This window comes from Prunus mume, linkage group LG6 (assembly GCF_029339155.1).
Source record: "Prunus mume cultivar Tortuosa linkage group LG6, ASM2933915v1, whole genome shotgun sequence".
Lineage (NCBI taxonomy): Eukaryota > Viridiplantae > Streptophyta > Magnoliopsida > Rosales > Rosaceae > Prunus > Prunus mume.
In genome coordinates this window covers 18,860,647-18,884,689 of record NC_142703.1, presented here as the reverse complement: position 1 = coordinate 18,884,689, position 24,043 = coordinate 18,860,647, and the positions used below count along the sequence as shown (strand labels likewise).

At 36.0% G+C, this 24,043-nt stretch overlaps 3 protein-coding genes across 3 annotated transcripts; all 3 read right to left on the bottom strand.

The window, feature by feature from the left end:
- Nucleotides 1-3,263: 3,263 nt before the first annotated feature.
- On the bottom strand, nucleotides 3,264-6,184 carry LOC103335616 (coiled-coil 90B-like protein (DUF1640)). Its single transcript, XM_008238632.3, has 6 exons — nucleotides 5,723-6,184; nucleotides 5,519-5,578; nucleotides 4,373-4,449; nucleotides 4,191-4,247; nucleotides 4,018-4,084; nucleotides 3,264-3,923 (listed from the first exon to the last, which is right to left on the bottom strand). Exons 1-6 carry the CDS (start codon nucleotides 6,038-6,040, stop codon nucleotides 3,804-3,806), a joined length of 699 nt encoding a protein of 232 aa, XP_008236854.1. The 5' UTR covers nucleotides 6,041-6,184; the 3' UTR covers nucleotides 3,264-3,803.
- A 5,470-nt stretch (nucleotides 6,185-11,654) lies between these two features.
- Nucleotides 11,655-13,420, bottom strand: LOC103335617 (GATA transcription factor 5-like). Its single transcript, XM_008238633.3, has 3 exons — nucleotides 13,261-13,420; nucleotides 12,804-13,108; nucleotides 11,655-12,709 (listed from the first exon to the last, which is right to left on the bottom strand). The coding sequence occupies exons 2-3, from the start codon at nucleotides 13,104-13,106 to the stop codon at nucleotides 12,038-12,040; spliced, it is 975 nt and encodes a 324-aa protein (XP_008236855.2). The 5' UTR covers nucleotides 13,107-13,108; nucleotides 13,261-13,420; the 3' UTR covers nucleotides 11,655-12,037.
- A 4,393-nt stretch (nucleotides 13,421-17,813) lies between these two features.
- On the bottom strand, nucleotides 17,814-23,040 carry LOC103335618 (subtilisin-like protease SBT3.6). Its single transcript, XM_008238636.3, has 11 exons — nucleotides 22,639-23,040; nucleotides 22,434-22,525; nucleotides 21,713-21,810; nucleotides 21,434-21,589; nucleotides 21,239-21,350; nucleotides 20,430-20,973; nucleotides 19,786-19,883; nucleotides 19,447-19,689; nucleotides 18,854-18,968; nucleotides 18,579-18,777; nucleotides 17,814-18,495 (listed from the first exon to the last, which is right to left on the bottom strand). Exons 1-11 carry the CDS (start codon nucleotides 22,726-22,728, stop codon nucleotides 17,927-17,929), a joined length of 2,316 nt encoding a protein of 771 aa, XP_008236858.2. The 5' UTR covers nucleotides 22,729-23,040; the 3' UTR covers nucleotides 17,814-17,926.
- Between the last annotated feature and the right edge of the window lie 1,003 nt (nucleotides 23,041-24,043).

The following is a 24,043-nucleotide window of genomic DNA, read 5'->3' as shown; positions in this document are numbered from 1 at the left end:
ACTTAGGGGCGTACAAGATTCAATCCAATCCACTCAAACCGACCAATCCAATCCAGTTTAATTCAATTTCAATTGGTTTTGAGGATTTGGCAGATTGAATTGGATCCGTAATTTTTAAAACCGACATGATTGGATCAGATGACGGATTTACTTATGAGAATATAATCCAATATAGTTAGTTTATGCTTATTTTGCCCTTATAGGTATTTGTAATTGAAAAGTTTATGAATATTTTAAGTTATTTAATGGAGTTATGTTTAATATATTATATAATCAAAATAATTTTCTCTAGTATTTCATTTATATTTTACATTTACATCTTAATATGTTTGATTAGATTAAACCTAAGGGTACATGTTTAATATTTCATTATTATATTTTTTAATTATCAAAACCAATCATCCAATCCAATCTAGTCCAATATCAATTGGATCAGATCAGATTGGATTTAAACATCTAATATGATTGGATCAGATTGAAAATATCACAATCTAATTTATATTGTATTGGATATGGATTGACTAAATTATATTGGTTTCGAATTGACGTACACCCCTAGTAGTAGTCTACTACCACCTCAACTTGTGATACTTCCATTAAAAATTTATCATGTGTCATTTAAGAATAAGAATTTATATTTTTTTTGTAGCTGGACTTGGAATCTAATTATTATTATCCTTTTGAATAAAACTAAGAAAATCAAAAAATCAAAAAAAAGAAAAGAATAATATTATTCTTACCACATTTGTATACCACCTTATGTGGCAGATGAGGTGGACATACATATCAATTAAAATTAATTTAATATTTTCTTTTCTTTTAAGATTTATTAACACTTTTTAATTGATGTAACTGTCTATTTCATCGCTACATAAGGCGGTAGGAAAATGTAATAAGAGTAGCATCACTCAAAGAAAAAAGAAAAGAGCCACCACCCACCCCAACCCATCGTCGACCTCGCACTGCCTTCCCGGCCCCTCTCTCTCTCTCTCTCTCTCTCTTCCTCTTCAACAGCTTAATCATTGCTCAATCTTCTTCTCACCCTTTCGGTAGCTAGCCTACGCCAAGACTATGGATTTTGTCTCCTTTTTCTCACTAATTTGTTAACTTCTAATTTTCAAATTGCCATCATATGTGAAGAAAGTTGGGGTGGGAGGTGTCTGTTAGTAGTAATTGAATGAAACTGGGCCCTTCTCAATGCTGATCGGTATGGGAGTTTTGGGTGTTACATGAACAAAACAATCAAGAAAAAGATGAGTAGAAGAAGAATGAGCAACATGGGAGCAGATCGCAGGGATTCAAGTGCTTGGTGAAGGAGGAGATCATCCATGGCTTGGTTTGTGTTCTTGAAAATGGGGTTGGTGAGGAGGTTAATATAAATTATGAATTTGATTAGGTGAAAAGAAAAGGATGAGGTTCTTATATAATTAAAATGTGATCTGCAGCCTCTATGAAGATTGGGCCAATGTGGCAAGTCATTACTGGGGACTTATTATATTGTTTGGTATACAAAAGATTATCGTCTGATGTATAATATGTGATCTGGACTGCTTATGATGTAGATGTTAAATTCAGAGAGACTGGGTCAGTGGCTCACTACTAATAATATTGATATTGTCCTCAACTTAATTATCTACAAAGTCTAATAGGTGTGAAGTTTTATCACAAAAAGTCTCGGTGATATTAGTAGTGGAACCATTCATTATATATTTTATTTTATTTAGTTAAGTCTTTGATGTGGAACTTATATTCTTCAACAGTGGAGACTCGGGATCTGTGAAGATTTTATTATTTGCATATCATATGATAAATTTCATAAGAAAATTAACTCATGCATATCAATTAGATAGCCAAAAATTGGTCCAACATAATTCTTTTATATCTCAATGTTAGAAGAGTCACATTCAAATCCCTCCTTCGATTAAAAGAAACTACTAGGTGCCAAAAAAAAAGAGTAATTTGATAATAATAACAAAGCGATGCAAAATGCACCAAAAAAATTATGTACTGACAATTATGAGAGGTGTTAAATCTTGTAAGGGTCAATAGGAATTTGCTAATGTAAGGTTTGCACAAAATTGCATGCTTATACATGTGGTTTTAATTTGAATATTTTAGTATCCTTACATAGTGAAATTTTGAAAAAGTAGTTTTGCTGTGAGGAGGAATGCTAGCAACTTTCTCTCTAACCTTCTCTTTTGGACATTCTCCTTTTTTTTGCTTGACATGTGTTATTCTCCTTACACTTAAAACAATGTCATTAATATATTACACAAGTTAAATTTGCTTTCCAAGTTTAACCTTATTAAATGTATTCAATTTATCCAAAAAAAATTCACAACTTTCTTACCATCTTATTATTTTTTTTAAATGCCAATTTTTTTTTATAAAGAAAATGTCTGTTTTTTTTTTCAAAAAAGAGGATATTTTCTTTAATAGATGTTAAAAAAAAATCAATAAGATGGTAAGAAAGTTGTGAATTTTTTTTGGATAAATTGAATACATTTAATAAGGGTAAACTTGGAAAGCAAAAGTTAGGTTGTATAATATATTAATGACATTGTTTTAAGTGTAAGGAGAATGACACATGTCAAGTAAAAAATGGAGAAGGTCCAAAGGAGAAGATTAGAGAGAAGGTTGCTATCATTCCTCTTTGCAGTTAAGCTAACCGTCAGAAGACATGTGAATTAATTGAGAGTCATGACAAGTTGAAGACAAAGAGCCAAGATATGTGATTTAGGTTTTTAATGGTTTTATTTAGTTAATCTTTGGAATTTAAATTGCGTTTGTGTTGGGAATTAGAGTTTCTAAATGCTAATCTTAGGTGATTATCATCGATTGTCGGATTGCTTGTTGGCTAATGATATTCGATAAAGGGTATGTGAAGTTGGTCACGACTGCCATGCCTTCAATTATGGACTTTATGTTAGGAAATCGGGTCCTTAATCTCTTAGACAGTGAGTTCATGAGACCCCACTTAGAGCCGACCTTGCTATGAACTAACAATAACCATAACCCCATCCTCACGAACATAATCCCAAATCAAATTTCTTTGGTGCTAAATCTTAATCCAATTTCATGATCAGAGTTACGGGAAAATCAACTATTGTCCTACTCAGAGTAGAACAATAGGGGCAACCAATTCATATGATTGACGTGTCACGTGTAACATGTTGACTCAAGGAATTTCACTAACATAGCAAGTCAATACATATTGAAGAGATATACTAAATGAGCTTCATTGAGTGATCCGAGAACGAGCATTGTTCCAAAAATAAAAATTAAAAAATTTACTTAATCAAAACAATGTTGGAAAATTTTAACAAAGCAAATAGCAAATTCTGTGTGTAAAATAATTTGGAAAAACGAATGAAAAAGGTGGCCAAAGTTACAATACCTTCAGCCACATCATACATTGCTGATACAGTGTTTAGGGATACGCAAGAACAGGCGACCAATCAGCTTTGCCGCTGAAAGTGCTTTTCCTTGTCGTGCTTTCCCTGTAAGAACTAAACTAAGATTTCAGAACCAGAGTATCCTGACAAATAAGAGTGATTGCAGACTGTATCATTTATTTCCTCGTTTGCCTCTCAAATATGGCAAAGGGGAAAGAAAACAAGGCCAACTGTGATTTGGCTTTTCACAATCTCACATTTCCATTCATTTAACTGATTGTTCTAGCATCAAATTGCCATGACCAGAGTAGCTATAACCCTGTAACGGATCTAGCATCACCTTGCCATGAAAAGAATAGTGACCGTTGAGTTTCTCTGTCACATTTGACCATCAAAGTAGCTATAATCCTACAACAAAATACGAAGTACAGCAAGACCAACTGCAGATATGGAGACAAGGGTTCCTATGCAATATTTGATCACGTCATACTTTGCAGCTTCCAACTGAGCTCTTAATGTATGAATTTCCTGTAAACAAGGTTCAAACAAAGTTTAAATAAAATTCAATGTTATAATCAATTGATGCAAACCAGAAAACTTCCAGTGCAGTAATGGTGCTCACTCGGTCAAGTTTGTTTGTGAGATTGGTGGTTTCTGCATTTTGATTGGCTAGCTCATCGCGTATGCGCCTGCACTCAGGCATCAGTACTAATTATAACAGTACCAAGAACCAAAAAAAAAAACTCCTGAAGATTATAGATACAATAGTACAGAGAAAAACAAAAGTTTGCTTACCCTCTTTCAAGATTTAGATCCAAGCGTTGCCCGGCTGTAACTTTGTCAATCTCGTATCTGTTTCAGGAAATAAAATATTTGAGCTAAGAACATAACACAATAAAATATTGAAAAAAATAAGTTACGAGCCAATATGCCATCTGATGGTAGAAACCACAAACGTTATACATCATAAGACATACCTCAATTCACTACGCATCTTCTCTATGTCACCCCGAAGTTTTTCAGTCTCACGTTGCAACATCGAAAAATGGTGCTCCTATGTAAAGTTGTGGGTTAATTAGAATCAACACAATGATATTGGTCCCATATAAAGTACTATTAAGAATGTACTACTATTAATGATTATTTATTTTGGTCTTATATAAAGGAGTATTCAGAATATGATGCTTCATCAAAGTGTTTAGCAGAATCCTAAAACCATCACATGCATCTAGCACTGAATGTGAACATAAGATATAAATACGTTGATAAAAGAAATGCATGGACTTATTCAACTCATTTGAAGTGGAAAGGTGCTTGAACGAGCATTTTCCAGGTCTGGAAGGACATACGGCACAAATGTTTACAGATTTAAGGTCCTTAGTCTCTTGAAGGGATTTTGTTGTTGAGCAGGAAGTTCAAATTAGAAGTGTGAATGGCACCTCTACTACTTCCTCATCTATGCAAGCATATCAAGTCAGTTTTCCAAAATGAATTCCCTGATTTATTATGAAGCAAGAAATGCGCTTCATTGAGCATTTCACGATAGAAACCTTCATGAGAATATTGATTAGTTTAGTCAACCCTTGGAAGAAACAGGTCAATTTTCTGATTATTCAACGAAAGGTGACAGCACGTTGGGGATCAAACCTATCCCCTGCAAATCCTGCTGTGAAAACACTTGCTAATTTCCATATTTTCAATTCTCCCTAACAAACTCAAGTCAACATAGCTTCCATCCGGCCACCTTCAAATCTACCCATGAAAAGACCACCGTATGTTTTGCTTTTGTTTCAAGGTTAACCATCCAAAAATAGAAACCGGTAAGTATTTTCCCCTCGACTTAAGGTTTTGGATGACATGCATGCATCTGTACATTTAGTTTTGTGCAATGATGTGAAAGGCAAAACAAGCCCAAGCTGATCGTGGTCAACAATGCTCAACGTGATTTGTCACATGTCAATATCAAGCCCACCAAAACCCCCTACCCCACACTGAGATTGCATTAAGGAGTAAATAAAAAAATTTATGGCAGAAAACGACTAAGCTAGTGATAATAAATTTCATTAAAGACTAAACCAAAAGAATAACTTTTAAGAAAGAAGGATGGAGAAATCTGTTAGAACCTGTGAACTTTTTACTTCAGACTTAAACTTGGACAGGTTTGATTCTTGTAGCATTCCAGCCTACAAACACCAAAGAAAACGCATCAAAACTACATACAAGATTCGCCGTAAAAACATCGAACACAATGCGTGCAACTTCTAAACTAACACCGCAGCTAAAACTTCATTGAAGCAAATCAACAAACAGTTGGAGAACAGTTTTACCTTCTGCATTTCCGCTTTGGAAACAAAAGCATGAGCCACATTCTCCAAGCTATCGTTCAGAACTTCAGTGATCGCAGCTGTGATCGCCTCCGCCTGCTTGGTCGGCACGCCTTTGGCCTCTAAACCCCTCACCAGAGCCAACGTGTCCACGAGAAACGCGCGATTCCCATTCGGTTTGACCAGTCCCGAAATCTGCCTGCTGAAGAGCCCAAATCCATTGTTGCTCGTCGAAGAAGGCGAGTAGAGGTTTCGTCGGAAACTGGCGAAGAGAAACGCGGAATCGGCACCGGTTTGAAGCACGCGCTTGCAGAGCGCCATGTATTTGTTTTCGATTTACAGAGAAAGTTGTCGAAACGTTTTGTTTGGGCAAAGTATTTGAAGTGAGAGAGGCGGCGAAAAAACGTGGTTGGATGGGTGGCGTTTTATTATGCGTTCGTTTGTTCCGCGGTTGCGTGCGCGAAAAGCACACGGCCTGCGTTTATATCTCTTCTTCTCGGTCTTTGGTCCAGCACGTCTTAAGCGCTAGGGCCTTGCCCAAGTCAAGTCTAGTAAAGTTAGCAAAAGGCCGCGTATTACAAAAAAGGTTTTTTTTTTCCTTCTGAAATTACTATTTTACTTTTTTTTTAATGGCTACTGTTGTCTCATTTTCTAGTTTTAGCCTTTAATCCTATAAATTTCAAAAGATGCGACCAGGTCAGGTGGGTATCTCATTAGGCCATCTCCAGTTATATGGCTAAATGTAGTCCAAGGCAAAAAATTTAGCCTTCTAAGATATTAATTTTTTAAATAATAATGCATGGCTAAATTTTTCTCATATTCAGCCATGCTAGGGTTATATTTTGGAGTCATTTATATTTTATTATTTTGAGAAAAACTATGGTACAACACTCATACATTCCACAATTATATATTATTTATTTAATTAAACTACTATTTAGAGACAATATTCCATATATGTGACCACATTTTAAAAAAGAAAAAAGAAAAAAAGGGTTTCATAGTCTGATCTTCAACGGTCATGACCAAGATTTTTTTATAATTTTTTTTAAACAACACTTGAAAACATTTAAAAGGTGACCACATTTTATATATAAAAAAAAGGAAAAAAAAAGAGGATCGGTTTCAATGGTCATGACCAATAATTTTTTATACTTTTTTCTTAAACAACACGAATTGAAACATTTAAAAAAGATTTTAAAAATATATATGCTTTAATGTTAGTTGTTGAAAAGCAAATGCAGGGAGCCCACAAAAAATTTGGCATAGGCTAAAGATGGGCTACATTTGGCCCGATTGGAGGGCTAAAGGGCCAAATGTGGCCCTCCAAATTTGGCCAAAATTTTATTTAGCTCATACTGGTGATGGCCTTAGTAACTAGTCCTTTTGAGGTATAGCACCGAGGTTGCATGCACTTCTCTGGGTCGTGACAAATGGTATCAAAGTTAATCCGGTGAATTATACAATGTGGCTCAAGGCACAAGTGTGGATCTTGACAAAAATTCACCATAATTAAAAGCATGGTATGGATGCCCTTATCTGCTTATAGCGTGTTTGCTGGGTTGTCTATTTTTCTAGATGCTAGTTCTCCTTGATAGCTTTTGATATCTTGGTATCATCCTGCAAAGGGTTTCCCTATACAATTACTAGCAGCAACAATTGGCTCCATTAACATAACCTTTTGTTTAGCTAGACCGTATATAGTTTGAGCTTTTCGTTCTTAGGAATTTTGTGGGTTCATTCATAGTGTCGTGTAGAGCAATACCCAAATCATGGTTTCTTCCTCATATACCCCACCTTTGGCAGTGGCACATCAAGAACCCCAAGATATGGGTAACTAAATCACCGAAAAGATGGTGGGCCACTAAGTCCATTGAAGACCCATTGGGCATTAAGATCTCTTTGCTCTGACAACTAGTTGAGGTTAAGTAGGGCCGAATCAAACCAATGTATTAACTAGTTTGGTTCAGTTTTTAACACTCAAAGAAGTGTAATTTTGGAGCAAATTGAACTAAATAGTAATTAGTTTGGTTTGATTCGGTTTGTTCCATACGAAAACCGCATTAATCAAACTAAATCTCTTATATTAATTTTAGGTTTAATTGTTCTAGTGCCCCTTTTATGGCACTTGGCACTTTTTATTGGCTTTTATCATTTATCATGATGCTTCGTTGATATCAACCTTTAATAAAATTAGATTGTTTGTTTCTTTTATGAATGTTGATTATTGGAAGTGTAGGAACACATATTTTGCTTGCCAATAAGAAGACAACGCATGAAAATGAATATTCCTTAGATCAACTAATTACTCCAATCAAATTCTATTTAATTCGGAAAATTATCTTTGATTTAAGATATGAATATCTCCTTAAATCAAGAAACCAATTTCCACTAAATCTCTTAAGAGTAATTCTTATCGTCTTTTTGGAAAAGAATAATCCTAACCAAATAAAGATTATTCTCCCAAAACTCTAGCACACAAGTAGACTATAAATACATAGATACACAAGGCATTCAAGGTAATTTTTCACATGTCAATTTCCACACACACACACACACACACTCTCTCTCTCTCTCTCTCTCTCTCTCTCTCTCTCTCTCTCACGGCCCCTCTTCTTCTCTCTCCTCACACGGCTAAACGCCACCACACACGACTCCGGCAACCCGACTCTCCCCGTGAGAGAAAACTCCATCCATTTTAGCTATTGTCGTATTTTTATCAAGATCCAATTGAACTTAGGCATCGAAGGGTCTTTGGCCAACACCCCTCGAGTATGGTCTATTTACTCCTATTTATTTTGTAGGGATCGAGAAAGAAAGAGAATGAAGATCGAAGGTCGAGGAATCAACCTATGAATATTCCCCGTGCGAAATTTTGCTCAAACAGGTAGGAACTTAGAGATTTAGAGCCCGTTTGATAACCATTTCAATTTTAGTTTTTATTTTTTATTTTTTGTGCTAGAATATAGATGAAAATGAGGGAGAATGAGAGTGAAGATGGGATTGAGAGGAACGAAGGGAGAAAGGAGTAATAAAAGTGAAAACAAAAACCAAAAAACTGAAATCTATTTGAAATTGTTCACTTTCAAGTTTTTATTTTCACTTTTGTTATTCTTCTCTCCCATCCTCTACTCTCATCATCACTTCCATTCTCACTCTCAATTTCTTCTATACTCTATCATAAAAAATGAAAAATGAAAACTAAAAATTAAAATAAAATATGGTTATCAAACGAGCCCTTAGAAATTAGAACAGTGAATGCAATGTTGGCTTTATGTGTTTGAAATGGTTAAGATTGTCGAAGTTGACGATTTGGCTTCATAAGGTTATAAGAAGTAAGAAATATTCAAAGTGTTTATTTCAACTTAGTTATGTTTAATTAGACACGACTATTAGTTCGGAAAGTGTGAAAGTGAAACACACAAAATATATATATAATAGTTCTCTAATGCTGACGTCCATAGTTTTCTTAATGTCCGGATATGTTTTTTTGTTTTTTTTTTTTGTTTTTTTGTTTTTTTTCATTTGTAGTGCTACTAAATCAACTCAAGAACTTATATATCATCGTATTCGTATGTCAGTGCATAAGAAGTATAAACACATGTTGCACTTTGTTTTGGGCTTTCAATGGCAGATGCCTTTGTAATTGGTGTTCCACTGTGTTGTTTCATCTTAATGTAAGTTGTGAGTTATCTAAACAAGTAGTTGGATGCAAGAAAACTGGTTAATGCATCACATCCGTATATTAAAAGCTATACGGATGTCCACACTCATATATATAGCCATTAAAGGATCTATCAAATAAAACCCTTTAGGATATCCTATGATTTTTTTTTTCAACGATCCAAAACGTCTAATTTTCAAGTCTTCATTCTAAATCATCTTTGTAAAAAATTAGGCAAATTGAAGATCATTAAGGCAGCTAGGACCAATAAAATAGACGAACACGTTACTTCAAGAAAAGACAATAATAATAACCATCTAATTGAGTGCAAGGGCGGAACTAGGAATTTTTCAACGGATGGGCTAGCTAAAGTTATAAGCTTAAAATTTAATGATTATTTTTTTTGGTACTTACAATTTCTATAGTCTTTCTAGAAATAAAAGTAAACATTAAATCATATAAACCAATCTAGTTCATAACTCCATAGACTAATTTTCAATAAGTTTTAACATAAACCAAATAGGGTTTAACACCATAGTGGATTGAACATCTAAGACTTTTTACCTAAATTGACCTTAGGTTCCTTCATGCATTCATATCATACATGAAAAGTTGTTTTATGTAAAAATATTGACTAAGTATGAAAAATGGGTTTTCGGAATAATCATTTTCTCAAGATAATTTTTAGTGGCTTTTATTTCTCACACATCAAATAAGAAAACTTGATTTTATTGGGTTTTAATATGAAGTATATATTGATCTTTGAGCTATAGCCCACTGTAGCCCGTGTGGTTCCGCCCTTGATTGAGTGGTCAAATAGTTTTGAATTCAAGTGATTTTTTGCAGAGTTGATCTTTGAGGGAATATCTAAAAACTTAAATATTCAGATAATTGAAATACAATGCATAGTGGACACTACAAAGGTGTCCTTATTTAAGGAATTCCTCAAATGAAGCTCTCTATATGGACCTTAGCCACTAAAAAGAGAGAGTATTGATCTTAGCCTAATATCTTAAACCAAGCCATCCAACAATGATTTGGTTTGCTTTGATTTATCCTCTCATTTTAACTTATGGCATGTTTAATAATCAGAAATCGAGATAAGCAGGAATTGGAGTAACCATGAATCATGTTAAGCAAGAATCGGGTTAACTAAGAATCGAAGGCATGCATTCCAATTGTTTACTAACTGTAAGGAATTGAAATGAAACTAGAGTTCATTCTCATTAAAATGTTTACTATCCATCATGAATTGGAATGAAAAACATTTTGATTACGAAAATGCCTTTAAACAAAATATGTTTTTCTATCCAAAGACTACTACAATTTTTCGTATGAAAATAATTAGATTTGTGAGGGGTATTTTTTGCATGAAAAACTTGATTTCCTTTCACCCTTCTCCAATTCCACCTCTCCCTTTGGAATCAAATCTCTTCAATATCAGGAATCAGAAATGAAATTTATTATGGACCCCATGTTACTGTTCATTCCACCTCGTGTAAGCAAACAAAGGAGCCATCCAGAAAGGGAATGACTCCTATTCTACCAATTCCTATTCCAGAACCAAACCAAACTGCATTGCTTAATGTTTGATTGGTTTGACTTCAAGTGGAACCACAATAGTGACACCACCCCTAAAGTCAAGTATCTTTTCAGAAAAATAGTGGAATAAATAGGATACGTTAAGCTCTAAATCTCTTCACAAAAATAATACAATCGATGAGTTTCATTCCTAGACCTAGTCTTCTCATTTATTGCTTTAAGGATGAAATTTCTTCTTAATATCTTTTACTTAGCATATGTGGCAAGTGCAAGTGCATATGCCGTGCCGTGATGCATATGTTATTTTTTTCTTTTTGAAAAAATGAGAGTGTTGTCGGACAACCCTCCAAATATGGCATGAGTAATCGTATGACCATAAGTGACTAGAGCGTCGGTCACAAAATTAGCTTCTTTGAGGGGAGAGAAACTCTCACGCAACAAAAATAACACTTTTTGTTATTCTTGATCAATAACATAATGACATATGTTATTAGTGAGATAAGAAAATATTGTTATTTTCGTTTCATGTAAGTTTTTCAAATTATAATCAAATATGTGATGTACAATAATTTTTAAATGATGAGTCATGCCATATGAATTTTTATTTTTTTTCCAAACATGCCACATGATTGACCTAAACAATTATGTTTTTCCCCCCAATTTCACCAGCTCAGCATTCTCTCTCTCTCATGTGGGCCTTTCAAGATTGAAGTTTCAACATCCATCAAAAACCGCTGAACCACTTCTCAAGTTTGAACATTTCAAAGCCTTGTCAAAATGAAATTAAAAGAAAAACAAATCAAAAGTTCCAAAGACTCCATTAAACTCTAAAACAGACCTACGAAACAAAAACCTCCTGTCGCTCAGTCCTAATATCCATATCTATCTCTCCCTCCCCCCATTAGAATTTAGACCTGCAAAACACATTCATAACATCACCCAAATAATTAAAGGGAAAAAAAAAAAGTATAAAGCTAAAAAGCCTAAAACTGAGGCTAAAGACTAAAAGCTCCTAAGAGCCTACCACTACACTACGAGTCTACAACCACAAAAATGTACAACACAAAACCGGTTCAACCGGGTTTAAGTTCACTTTATCTAGTTCTAAACCCTCAAAAACTCGGAATTACTCGGTTCAACCCGGGCTCGGGTCCTCCCGCCTCTTTTCTCTTCCTCATCTCCAACACTTTGCGGTGACTATTCGAGTGGACGTCACCAGAAAAAGTCGGACTGCATGCGGGTCTGTACTCCGGAAAAAGCCGACCAGACTTGAACCGGACCCCGCACGCATTACATAGAGTTTTGGCACCAAGTGGACCGGTTCTCCATTGTGGGGTCTTTTGAACATGGCAATGACTACACCTCCTCTGAAACTGTACCCCAACTGAACCGTCGGCCCCGGTTTGAACCGCCGGTTTTTTCTTCTGTTTCTTGGTCGCCGGTTCACCGACAAACACGTCCGTGCTCTGAACCGGGTTGTTGAAGATAAGACAAGGCGTTGAAAATGAAAACCCAGAAGAACAAGAAGACGACGACGATGGTGAAGACGAAGACGGGTACGACCAAACTCGACTGGCCGCTCTGCAACGCTTGGTCCTGGGTTTCACTGGAACTTGCGAAGGAAACCATGTGGGTGTTGATTGAACCTGCTTGGCCTCCGCTTCAGACCGGGTCAAAGCAAGAGCCTCTGGTTTTTGGGTACCGACTGGGTGAAGCAGAGAGAGGTCTAACATAGAATCATCCACAAAGTGAGAAACCCATTCAAGCCCTGCTAAATCATCATCCTGTAAAACCCAAAAAAACCCATAAATTAATTTCAAATAATTTCTTAATTTAACAGAAAATTCAAGCAAAAATTGTTTCTTCAAAGCTTGTTACCGGGACTAAGAGTTGGCTGGCCAGAGAAGACTCAGAGTCGGCAGAGACAAAGTTACTTGAATTGGAACTTTCATCATCCACAGAAACTGAGTCTTTTTCTTCTTCTTCTTCTTCAACAGACCCATCTTCGAATTCGCCATTAGAGAGGTCAAGAAGGTCGTCCACTGAAAAATCTTCACTGGGTACACCAGAAATTCCAGTGGCGCACCAAAACTCATCAATCAAAGCTTGCTGGTTCGACTTCAAGGCCAGTTCACTGCGTAAACTTGATTTCAAAGCCTTTGCTTCCATGCAGAGCTCCATTTCTACAAACCCAAAACCTCAACCATCAAAATTTAACCCAAAGAAATATATAAAGAATAAATTAAACTTGTAGTTTGCTCTGCTTTAGTTCTGCATGGGTTTAATTCACTGCAGTTTTTTAATTATATTATTTCATTATTTTAAAAGGGTGTACCTGATAAGATGAAAGAAGGAAGAGAGAAGAGGAAAAGGAGTTGAGGAAGATGGAAACTGTGGAAGATGATGGGGTCACAAAGAGAGAGAGAGTTTGTTGGGTTAAAAAGCACTGAAATAAAGGCTGGCGTTGTGGGCAAAGCAAGTGCTGAGTTATTGGTTTTGTGTTGTTTTTATCTATCTCTTTCAAAGTCTGCCTGTATTTATTTATTTATTTATTTATTTATTTATTTATTTTCTTTTTTGTAAATTTAGTACACATTAAAAAATAAATAAGTAAATAATGAGATGGGGTGATTCTGGCATGCGTGTGACATTTGGTAGGGGTGGCTGGGTGGCTGACTATTCTAGGTCTTAAAGGGTTGGCAAGGGCATGCTTGGCCTATTCGGACCAAGTCCCTCCCCATGACCAAATTCTAGTAGGGTTTGACTATGACCTATATGGCCTCTGTGAGGCCGTGACCTTCATGGCATTGGCTAGTGACATTTCAACTTCAAGCTTCCATCCCTTCCAACTTCTCCAACCAGCCCAAAATCTTGTAAAGTTAAGAAATGACAGCAAATGTGGACCGTCATACCACGTCATTATACTGATCTTGAGCAACTACTCTCCCTTGTTGGAAGAAGTCATGAATTAGGGACTTTGAATAAGAATTTGGAATCGGATTAACTACTCCTCCTTGTTGATCTAATTCCTAATTTTAAAGGTGTTTGTTAACAAATTTTACCATGGACCTCTCGTAATTTTTTTTTATTTCGCATGTGTAAGTAAACTTGGGGGAGTAAGGATTTGAATAATTCAAATACCCATATGTTAGTAAACATTGAGGAATTATGAATTGGAATCATTCTGATATACATTATTGATAAGTAAACATGTTGGAATGTGTGCATTGAATAGCATAAAACTTTCTTTTAACTATTCTTAATTATGAATGATTTTTGAACTTCTATCTAATTTCCACGAACTCCGTTAATAATGATATGATACAAATATTTTTGCCAATTATTTTGTTTACAATAGTAATATGTATTATGGGTGTGGAATTGACTTTTGATAGGAAGAATGAGTTTCATGGTCCACTTTCTCATCGAAAACCAGTGCTTAAGATAATGATTGGATAGGTATTTGTGTAATCAATCGTAAATCACAAGAATTTTTTATTAGTGTTCGAACTCGGAACTCTTAGCTTAGAAGTTATATGTTCACAATTTTACTGTTGAGCGAACTTTTTCTTAATAAGAATCAAAATTAGCTATTCAAATAATCTATATTTTGAATGTTATTGTTGACATTGGATACAAATTCTCATGTGCAATTATTTATTTGCAAACAATACCGATCAAGAAGCAAGATATTTGAATGTTTGAACGTGCGGTGGGTGTTGCGTTGATTGGTGACAAATGGGTTGTGGGGATTTTTGGCGCTAGGATGGTTCAAAACAAAACGAACCACCCAGGAAACCGCCAATGGTTGGTGTTTGTGTGTGGGTGGCATTTTTACCCTCAACGTTCGCCCCTGGACTTACAGTATATTACGAGATTGGGATTGCGATGGCTTTGCTTTGCTTGTACGCGTTAATCGCGCCACGTTTCCTGGTTAATCTGCAACGTACTTCCCGCGCCTAATATTTTCTAATTTGAGGGAGGCCTAATGATAATTGATTGATAATTAGTAATAAGTAATATGACCCACGCGTCTCCGAGAGTGATATTTTGAATAGTTTTCGATTGCTTAGAGTGGAAAACAGGGATTCTCAAAAGCAAAAGTGGCATGCGTTTTGAGGTGGCTTTGAGATTTGGTTTTCAATTTGGAAATTTCAAAGCTTAGTGCTCCAAGTTGTCAAACACGTGTTAAAAAGCATGTTGCACCATGGCCTCCTTGGCTTCTAGCTGGCCCTTTTGGATTCTTGTGTTGTAGGGAAGACTTGTAAATAGCACTGTGGTTATGTTTGGTGACTGAAATTCGATCGGATAGAATTGTATTGCATTAGATTACATTGAATTGGAGACGATAACACTAATGCATACTACAGATGAGTAAGATTACATTGAATTGGAGATGACATACTACAGATGAGTAAGATTACATTGAATTGGAGATGATAACACTAATGCATACTACAGATGAGTAAGATGTTGAATTAAGTTAAATATGCTATTACATGACCTAACAAGATTAATAGAGGCGTCCAAGAATCACCTCAAGGTGCTAGTTGTTGTTTAGCAAGTTACACCCTTTGGCCAACGCGACACGGTGGGGAGGCGTTCCAAGGTGCATTAAGGCAGCGATAATGACTTTCGATGTGTAAATGGCGAAGAAGAAGACCCATTGTACCCTACACTTGCTTTGAAATTTTTTACCACACAACGACATTATTCCCTCATGTGGTATGATTTTTTTTTTATATTTTATTTATTACAAGTAATAGTCAAAATTACTCTAAATCTAATCCACGAGACAATTGCCTACATAAATAAACCCCAACCAGCTATCTATTGATTACATAATAACCCAATATTTTGGGATGTTAATGCATTCTCTACTTTGGTTTGTGGGGTATTGCTCAATTGCTTGTACTCAAAATGTATTTTTTGCTTTGCGTGATAAACACATAAGTGGCCACAGTTGCAGGTAACTACTCTTAACCAATTGAGTTTTGTGTGTCTTATCTATTAACAATAATAAAAGAAACTTAAGGCTAAATCTCGTACTTCATACAAGGATCCTGAGCCTTTACATTTAGTTACTGCATTTACCCACATTTCGCAAGATTTAAACCATTCTAACAATCTTATGACATGTCAATTTTTAAATTTTGATACTCATCCATATAATTAACTCCATCTTAACACCGTTAAGTCTAAATAAATTAAAATGAAGAAAACAAAAACAATAAAGAAAAAATCATAAACCTATCAGCCACTCATGACACATCCCACCCCACCCACTCACGGCAACCCTAAACCCCAACCTCCTCTCCTATTCCCCCCTCCCTCTCTCTCTCCAATTTTTAATATGATGGCAGTCGAGATCAGGTATTTAACTATGATGCAAAGATAAAGCCACGATAAGAAAAAACCATAGCTACTATGATGCACATTCATGGAAGAGAGGGAGAGATTTGTGGACGGTGAAGGGGAATCAAGGGTGGGATGGCAGTCGCGGGGTGCTGCTAGGTTTTTAATTTTTTCTTTATTTTTTAATAATTCTTTTAAACTTAACAGTATTAAGTTGTAGTTAATTAAATAGATACATGTCAAAAGTAAAAAATTGACGTGTCATATTGACAATGTGCGTAGTGGACAAAGAAATAAAACAAATAACCTTTAATCCTTGTTGATTCTCTTGAATGAGAATAGCTAAGAACAAAGGGCTCTTTGCCTTTTTGATTCCCATGGAATACCCAAGTTGATAGAAAAGAGAAAGTTCCTCAAAATTTGATTCATAAACTGCCCCCTTCCTAAAATTTCATGCTTTATTTATAGGAGCCTCTCAATTAATATGAGATAACTCCTCATAACTCTCCTAAGATGAGATAAGATAAGATTAGACAATTATCCTAAACCTTTCATATCCCAACTTCCCTCATAATGATAATTTCACATTAAATCTCCCTATAATTCACAAAGATGAAAAGACTCTCTATAACTTTATTCATGAACTAAAATAACTCCCATATGTGAAAAGGCACATATTTAGAATAGGTCATCCTCATGCATGAATGCGAGCCCAACGGTCCATGTAGGTAAGTGCTAAGTGGTCTGCATCACATATCAAGAGTCGTTAAATTATTAGAATGGTTCAGATCTTGCGAAATGCTGATAAATGCACAGTCGCTAAATGTAAAAGCTTGGGATCCATTCAGACAATTTTTTTCCCCCAATTTTATCAATAATTCTTTCTTCATGATCTAAAAATACTATAAAAGACTAAAAAGCCGAAAAAAAGACTAGGAAAATGCTAATATGGTATTTTCCTGCTATACGGTGTACAACAATAGCATATTTTATTATAGAAAAATAGAGTTCCAAATTATTTTTTTTGATACGAAAAATAGAGTTTCATGATCAGCTAGTCTATAAAGATCTTCGAATTTTTTGTATTTATTTTTGGAATGAATAGACTATCATGCCTTGACTTTTTATTCCTCTCATTTCCACATTGTGTCTCTCTCGCTATCACCAATGTCATGTCGGCATAAATAAATAAATAAATAAGACAAGAGAAAGAGAAAAATATTTATCAGAGAAAAACAAAAGGTGGACAAAACACAACAGAGCATTTCTTGCTTCAGCACTCCTTTCCCTTCTTTCTCTTTTATTGGACTTCTGATTTTCCTATGGTTATTGTCCATTGACTCCATCTTTTCTAATAAAGAAGCAGTACTATGATTTCTTTGTTCATTATACTTCATATCCTTATTTTTGTTCTCTCTGATCTTCCTCTAACATTTTGTCCCCTATATAACGCGGTCAGAGTTCGATTCTCGTTCGCGAAAAGATTTTAGCACTAGTGTTGAGCGAGGGTGGGGTAACGGATTTAGAGGAATGTAGCAACAGGCGATACATAAGTTATAACCATAAACCATTGATTCATAGGGATACATTTAAAATTACAATTATGAATGGTCTAGATCAGGTATTTAAATTAAATTGGCAATTCATCATGCGTCTGCATAAAGATCATCAAGGACAGTTCGAACTACCAGTGGTATTCTCACTACATGCAAACCATCTTCCCAGAACAGATTTCCGAAAGAGAATCTTCCTTGAACTCTTAGTAGGGAACAAAAGATGACTTTGAACTCCAGCTTCTTTACAGTAGAATTGAATGACAAAACTGATGGCTTAACTTTGACAGACACACCGGCTGGTGCTTGAACACGAGCAAAGTAGACAGAATTAACCGGACCGACATTTGTAACCCTTCTTGATACTGTCATATTCTGCTTCAGCTCATGAATGGTGATGGAAGGCAGGTTAAGATTTACAATGAATTTGGTCGATTTTTGGCATGTGATTTTAGTCCCAGCCATTAAGCTGATGGCTGTGTTGTTATAGCCCATGGAGCAAAGAAAACGGATGTAATCCGAGGATTCTATATCATATATGAGACCTGGGGATATGGCTTTGTTAGGATCTACATGACCGCCACCATAGTCAAATGGATCAGCCTGCTTGTGAGGAGCTCCCTCGGCCACAATACTTTGAGCATATTCATCCTCTAGAGAAGCTGTAAAGAGAAGGAAAATCATTTGTCTATGACGTTACGAAGTTTCTTGAATGCAGTAAATTCCATGAAATTTACTTTCTCACCTGTTGTAACCAGGGCAGATTTTATTGCAGCAGGACTCCATGTTGGATGGATAGCTTTAAGCAGAGCAACAATACCAGATATGTGGGGACAAGACATGGAAGTTCCTGATTCAATTTTGAAGGTATCTGGAGATTTGGATGGGGAACGAGCAGGGGACCAGGAGGCTAAAATATTAACACCAGGAGCAGTAATATCAGGCTGCACAACACATTTGAATATGTTAGTCCTAAAAGTTTTTAAAAAATCAACTAAAATTATATCACAGTTTTTATACCTTCAATATGGAAGGAGAGAGAGAGTTGGGTCCTCGGGAAGAGAAGAATGCCACTTCTGGAGATATCTGTTGTCCCACTTGTGTTTTCGTTGGATTGAACTTGACTACGGGATTTCTGTGGCACGGTTATTGAATTTTTCTTAGTCCTCCTCAAAATAAAGTCTCACAGCTTATTATTTATTAACACAAACGATGGTTGTTAAGCCTTTGTAAGAAATATGAATAAAGCTTACAACATGCATGGTGCTTATGGACATGGAAATTTGCAAAGTAATGTAAAAAACATGAAGAAATATATATTACAACAGACACTCCATAGTGTTAAATGAGTTCACCGTCCCGAATTGGTGGAATAACAAAGCAAAACTATGGCTTTGCAGCATCTTTAGATTCATAGGAGTGCTTACCATTAAAAATGAAAGGGAAGTTCACGGGTCCAATATAGAAGGGAAATGTAATTATGGCTTCTATGAGGAATGATATGATGAGGAGGGCCAAGAACTAAAGTCAAGAAAACCCCGATGCTCTCTTTATTTTTATTTCCAAGTTGTACAGATTCTGCATGAAGAAAAGTTACTCATACTAGAAAATACCTGGTTGCTCCTATGTATGTTAGCAGATATGTGCCAATTGCAAAGTCAACTTGGACACATGGTAGACTACCCGAGGACAAAGAAACATCCTTGCTAGGAAACTGAGCAAAAATGAGACCAGCACCCGTAACATTCATCACTGTTCTGATTGCAGTAATAGCTAACCTCTGTGTTCGAGATTGGAAACAAAGAATCATCTTTCCCCTTGCTAAAGTATCATTTAGAGTTCCTGAGTCACAGTTCCTGTTAAAAGTGCATACCATTATAATGCGTGTTCTCTAGTATTAGCTAGGAGGTTCATGTAGAATTTAAGCTCAAAGGTAGAGAAAGGTTTTATACCCAGCACTGTCTTCATCTGCATCAATAGAGGCAATGTCTCCTCCATACACAAGAGGATAGAACTTGTTCGTATTCATCCCTGTATACAAAGCCTGACCCTGCATATGAATTGATATTACCAACACCAATTTAAACATTTAAATGGAAACTCAGAAACAAGTTGAAGCATAAACCAGGATAAACTATACCAGACATTTCCTAACAACTCTCAGCCTCCCAGATTCTGAAACTAAATCAAATAAAGACCTGTATTGTATTGCTGGTCTCGATTGTTAAAACTTAAAACAGCTAAATACATAGTAAAAAGTCTCAAATCTTAACTTCAATATTTGACGTTATGTGAAAGTATCCTTTACTCAGGCACACATTTCTCTCAGCATGGGAAAAGGAACTTTCACAATAGCCTAATGCAATAATGTTCTCTTGTGGGACAATGTGATATGTTATGTTTCCAGGCCGTCACTTGGAACCACACATTTATAAATTATTCTACCTGACCAATGGCTTTGATAAAATAGCTGGCAACATATCACACCAGACTGTCAATCAAGAGAATAACATTGCTTGTTTTACCATAGTGTCAATCATGTCAAATAGGAAGCAAGCACAAATTTCATTGCTGAAAGAAGGAACTGATGATGTACCACAACAGTTTGATTGTTTCCCAGGGTAATCGCAGTAGGAAAAGCCCGATCAATAGTGCTTGCTGCAACAGTGAAAATCCAGGGAGCAGAATTTATGACAGTTTGAGGGTATGAACCAGAATTTCCAGCAGAGCATATAACAGAGATTCCTTTAGCTACAGCATGGAAAGAACCAATGGACACAACATCCTCAACATAAGAAGGAAGTGGAGGTGGAGAACCAAGAGATGCCGACAGCACATCTACACCATCAAAGATTGCATCATCAAATGCAGCTAGTAGGTCTGCTGAGCTGCAGCCGCCAGTAGCCCAACAAACTTTGTAGACAGCTAACCTAGCTGATGGAGCACCTCCCCTAGCCAATCCTGCAGCTAATCCCATAAAGCTTGCATTTTCTATTGAAGCACCAGCTGCAGTAGATGCTGTATGAGTACCATGTCCTCCAGCATCTCGGGGAGACCGAAATTCAAATCCATCACTTGTACTTAGATTTCCGAATTCAGCTTCATATCCTTTAATATACCACCGTGCACCAATTATTTTCCTGCAAGAACCATAGCAAATACAGTACATGTTAAACCACTTCATTCTCTGATTTGTTCAGTGAAGGAAGTCACTCTGTAAATCAAGGATGAATCTTGATTCAATAAACTTCTTCCCTTAATGGACTCCAGAAAGTTAGTCAAAATCTCCTCCTGTTGAGGTTAGTTATCTAAACATGGTTGTATATCATGCACAGAGGTCGTATTTGAGATTATCAATATCAAATATTATATATATGTACAAATATGAAGACGACATAAGTTAACCTGTTACAGTGGAAGCGATTGAACTTTTCTCCTTCTTGACATATTCCTCTCCAACGAGATGGGACGTCTCCCATACCGTCATCTCTGAAGCTTAAAGACTCGGGCCAAATTCCTGAGTATCAAAACGAACTATAAGTAAAGGTGTAACCTGATCTGAAACACTTTGCAAGCGTGTACGAATTTCGCAACCCTGACCAGTGTCAATGATTCCAATAATAGACCCAGCACCCGATTGACTCCTTGAAAGAATTCCATTGCTAATATGAGAGTTTACTTGCAGAAAATTCCAACTTCTAGTTGTATGCAAATTATGAACTCTGTTTGGGATGACATGAACAATGCCAGGGATATCTGCAAGTATACAGTAAAGGGAAACATTAACTACAGTTGTTAGCAAAGAACAAGTTTGACTCAAAAGAAAAAAGAAAAAAGAAAAAAGAAAAAATAGTTTACAGTTCACCAACATTGTAACACCTGCAATAAGCTTGGCTTGAGACTGAGTTAGGACAGCAGCGAACCCTGAAAATCCATGCTTGTAGCTGTACAGAATTGATTGCTTCGCGGCTTCTTTGCTGTGAATTTTTTATCTCAAGCAGTTACTTTCATAGTATTGCTGTAATCATGTCCTGTTAAAAAGTGCTTTCAAGAGGATGTTTCATGTCCATGCCTAACAATATTAAACGCATAACAAAGAGCACCCCTATTCGTGCATTGCAGGCAAAAAAGAAAGCCATGCCCAAGCATACAAAATCAGCACGCTAATGGTATACAACAGCATACATGAAAATACAATATGCATTTTCAGTGAAGGGAGTTTTCTGCTTTTCCTGTCAAAGCAGTCACGAACCGCCACTTCCATGACAAATCTTCCATCCCACTTTCAGTCACATTTCTCACGCCAAACATGCTTTTGGTTATAGTAACTAAAGCAGCAGTTGCAGCATGTTATTTATTTATTTATTTTACTTGAGAATCAACAATTGGAAAGTTTACGCACAAAATGCATCAAAACAGGTCTAGGGAAGCAGTTGAATACAATAAATTCAATAACTATATAGCAAAAGAATCTCCTCTCAGTAAAACTACAACAGTAATTTATCTTCTTTTATTGGATTTACTTAAATTAAATGACATATTAATCAAAAGATTTTCTTATATATAATCAAAGCTAACAAAGAGGAGCTTAGAGCGAAACCTTCCAAACACATATGACAGAATCTCATGGTGAGACTCAGAAACCAGTTCAGGCTCTTCATGCTGTCTTTCTCCCATATACACAATGTAAACCTGCCAAGACCAACAAAACAACTATAAATTGAAAAAGAAAAAACCCATAAAAGCAAATTGATCAACCTGTAACATCCAAGAACAACCACAAAATTTAAATTAGTAAGACTCACATTTTGTGAAGCAAAAGAGAGGAGGACCCAAGAACTGTGTAGAGCAAGAACAAGAAAAAGGGTGGCAATAAACCCAGAAGAAGAAGCCATGCGATTGTGAGTGAGGCCTGAAAATGGCAAAGCCAAAAACACCTCTTGACTTGATAAATTGTTGGGTTGTTGTTACTGTTGTTGGTAGGCACCGATGGATGAGATGAAAGTTATATTGGTTTTCTTGTGGTCATTGTGGGAAAGCATATTCAAGGCCAAGAGGGTTGCCTGAAAATCTCCTCATTTGGGATTGTGATAAGGAGAGAAGGGGACCCAAAGAGCTGGGTGTGGTCATCTCCTCAACTAATCTTTAACGTGGCCTGCGTGGCCTTGCAGCATATTTTATTTACCATGATTGGGAACAGACAGAGCAGACTCAAACAGTGTTCGGCTTCACTGTTCCATGATGGGAGCCACCACTCCATGTTTTCCCCAAGGGGTCATGCATGTCTCCATAAAAGAGTTTACGGAAATGTTCGGCATCTCCTTACATTATTGTGACAATTGTCAATTTTTATTATAAATAAAGAATTCTAAATTTACAAAGACGTAATGCTTCTGTTAAAATAAAATAAAAATAAAAAATGTAATACTTGGCTCGCGAAAAAAACCAGAAGAACTCTTCTTGAAATGAACATGCGGCTACGAATGAACATATGTCCAGACAATTAAAAAAGTTTAAAAATCTTGGACGGGTGGTCAGCTCTTGCCCCTTGGTGTTACTTTTCCAGTTATTTATTTATTTATTATTTTTTTATTGTGTGTCTATTTTCAATTGGCTACATGTTCATTTCAGGATAAGTTCCTCCTCTTGTTTCAAGAGCCAGTCATTATTCATTTATAACCTCCTAAAATCGAGAAACATAACATCTATATTTTGGGAGGAATTAATAAAACACAACTCTAAATTCTCTTTAAAAAAGAGGAAATTTCTAAGAGCATCCACAATAGACTCTAAACCACCTCTTTAGAAAGATCCACAATGGACTCCCTAAACCACCTCTTCACTAAATTTTAGAGAAGAATTGAAAAAACCCATCTCCAACCACGCTCCCTATCTAGCTCCTAAAATAGGGAGGCTCATGAGCTCCTAAACTGAGGAGAGAGAAAGGGCTCCTAGTGACTCCCTATAATTAAATGCTACCATATTTTATTATTATTTTAAATATTTATTTAATGATGTCTTTAATTTTTTTCTTCTGCATTTTGTATTTGTAATCACGTTCTATTGCAAGTTACCTACACCATCTGTTCTATTCTTTTTGCCATAGCTGTAGGTGCTTTGCAAAGCACAAACAAACATTTTTTTTTTTCGATTCTTTTAACTGCAGACATTTTCAGCACACGAACACCTTCTCTCTTTTTTTTTTTTTTT

Excerpts from the sequence above, each read along its gene's own strand:
- LOC103335616 (XM_008238632.3), bottom strand. The coding sequence starts at position 6,040 with ATGGCGCTCTGCAAGCGCGTGCTTCAAACCGGTGCCGATTCCGCGTTT. Across the intron at positions 4,085-4,190 it reads GATCTAAATCTTGAAAGAGG|GCGCATACGCGATGAGCTAG; the intron begins GTAAGCAAACTT and ends GCCTGAGTGCAG. Across the intron at positions 3,924-4,017 it reads TCACAAACAAACTTGACCGA|GAAATTCATACATTAAGAGC; the intron begins GTGAGCACCATT and ends CCTTGTTTACAG.
- LOC103335617 (XM_008238633.3), bottom strand. The coding sequence starts at position 13,106 with ATGGAGCTCTGCATGGAAGCAAAGGCTTTGAAATCAAGTTTACGCAGT. Across the intron at positions 12,710-12,803 it reads CCAGCCAACTCTTAGTCCCG|GATGATGATTTAGCAGGGCT; the intron begins GTAACAAGCTTT and ends TGGGTTTTACAG.
- LOC103335618 (XM_008238636.3), bottom strand. The coding sequence starts at position 22,728 with ATGGCTTCTTCTTCTGGGTTTATTGCCACCCTTTTTCTTGTTCTTGCT. Across the intron at positions 21,811-22,433 it reads CTGTCATATGTGTTTGGAAG|CAAAGAAGCCGCGAAGCAAT; the intron begins GTTTCGCTCTAA and ends AAAAATTCACAG. Across the intron at positions 19,690-19,785 it reads GCAGATGAAGACAGTGCTGG|GAACTGTGACTCAGGAACTC; the intron begins GTATAAAACCTT and ends CACTTTTAACAG.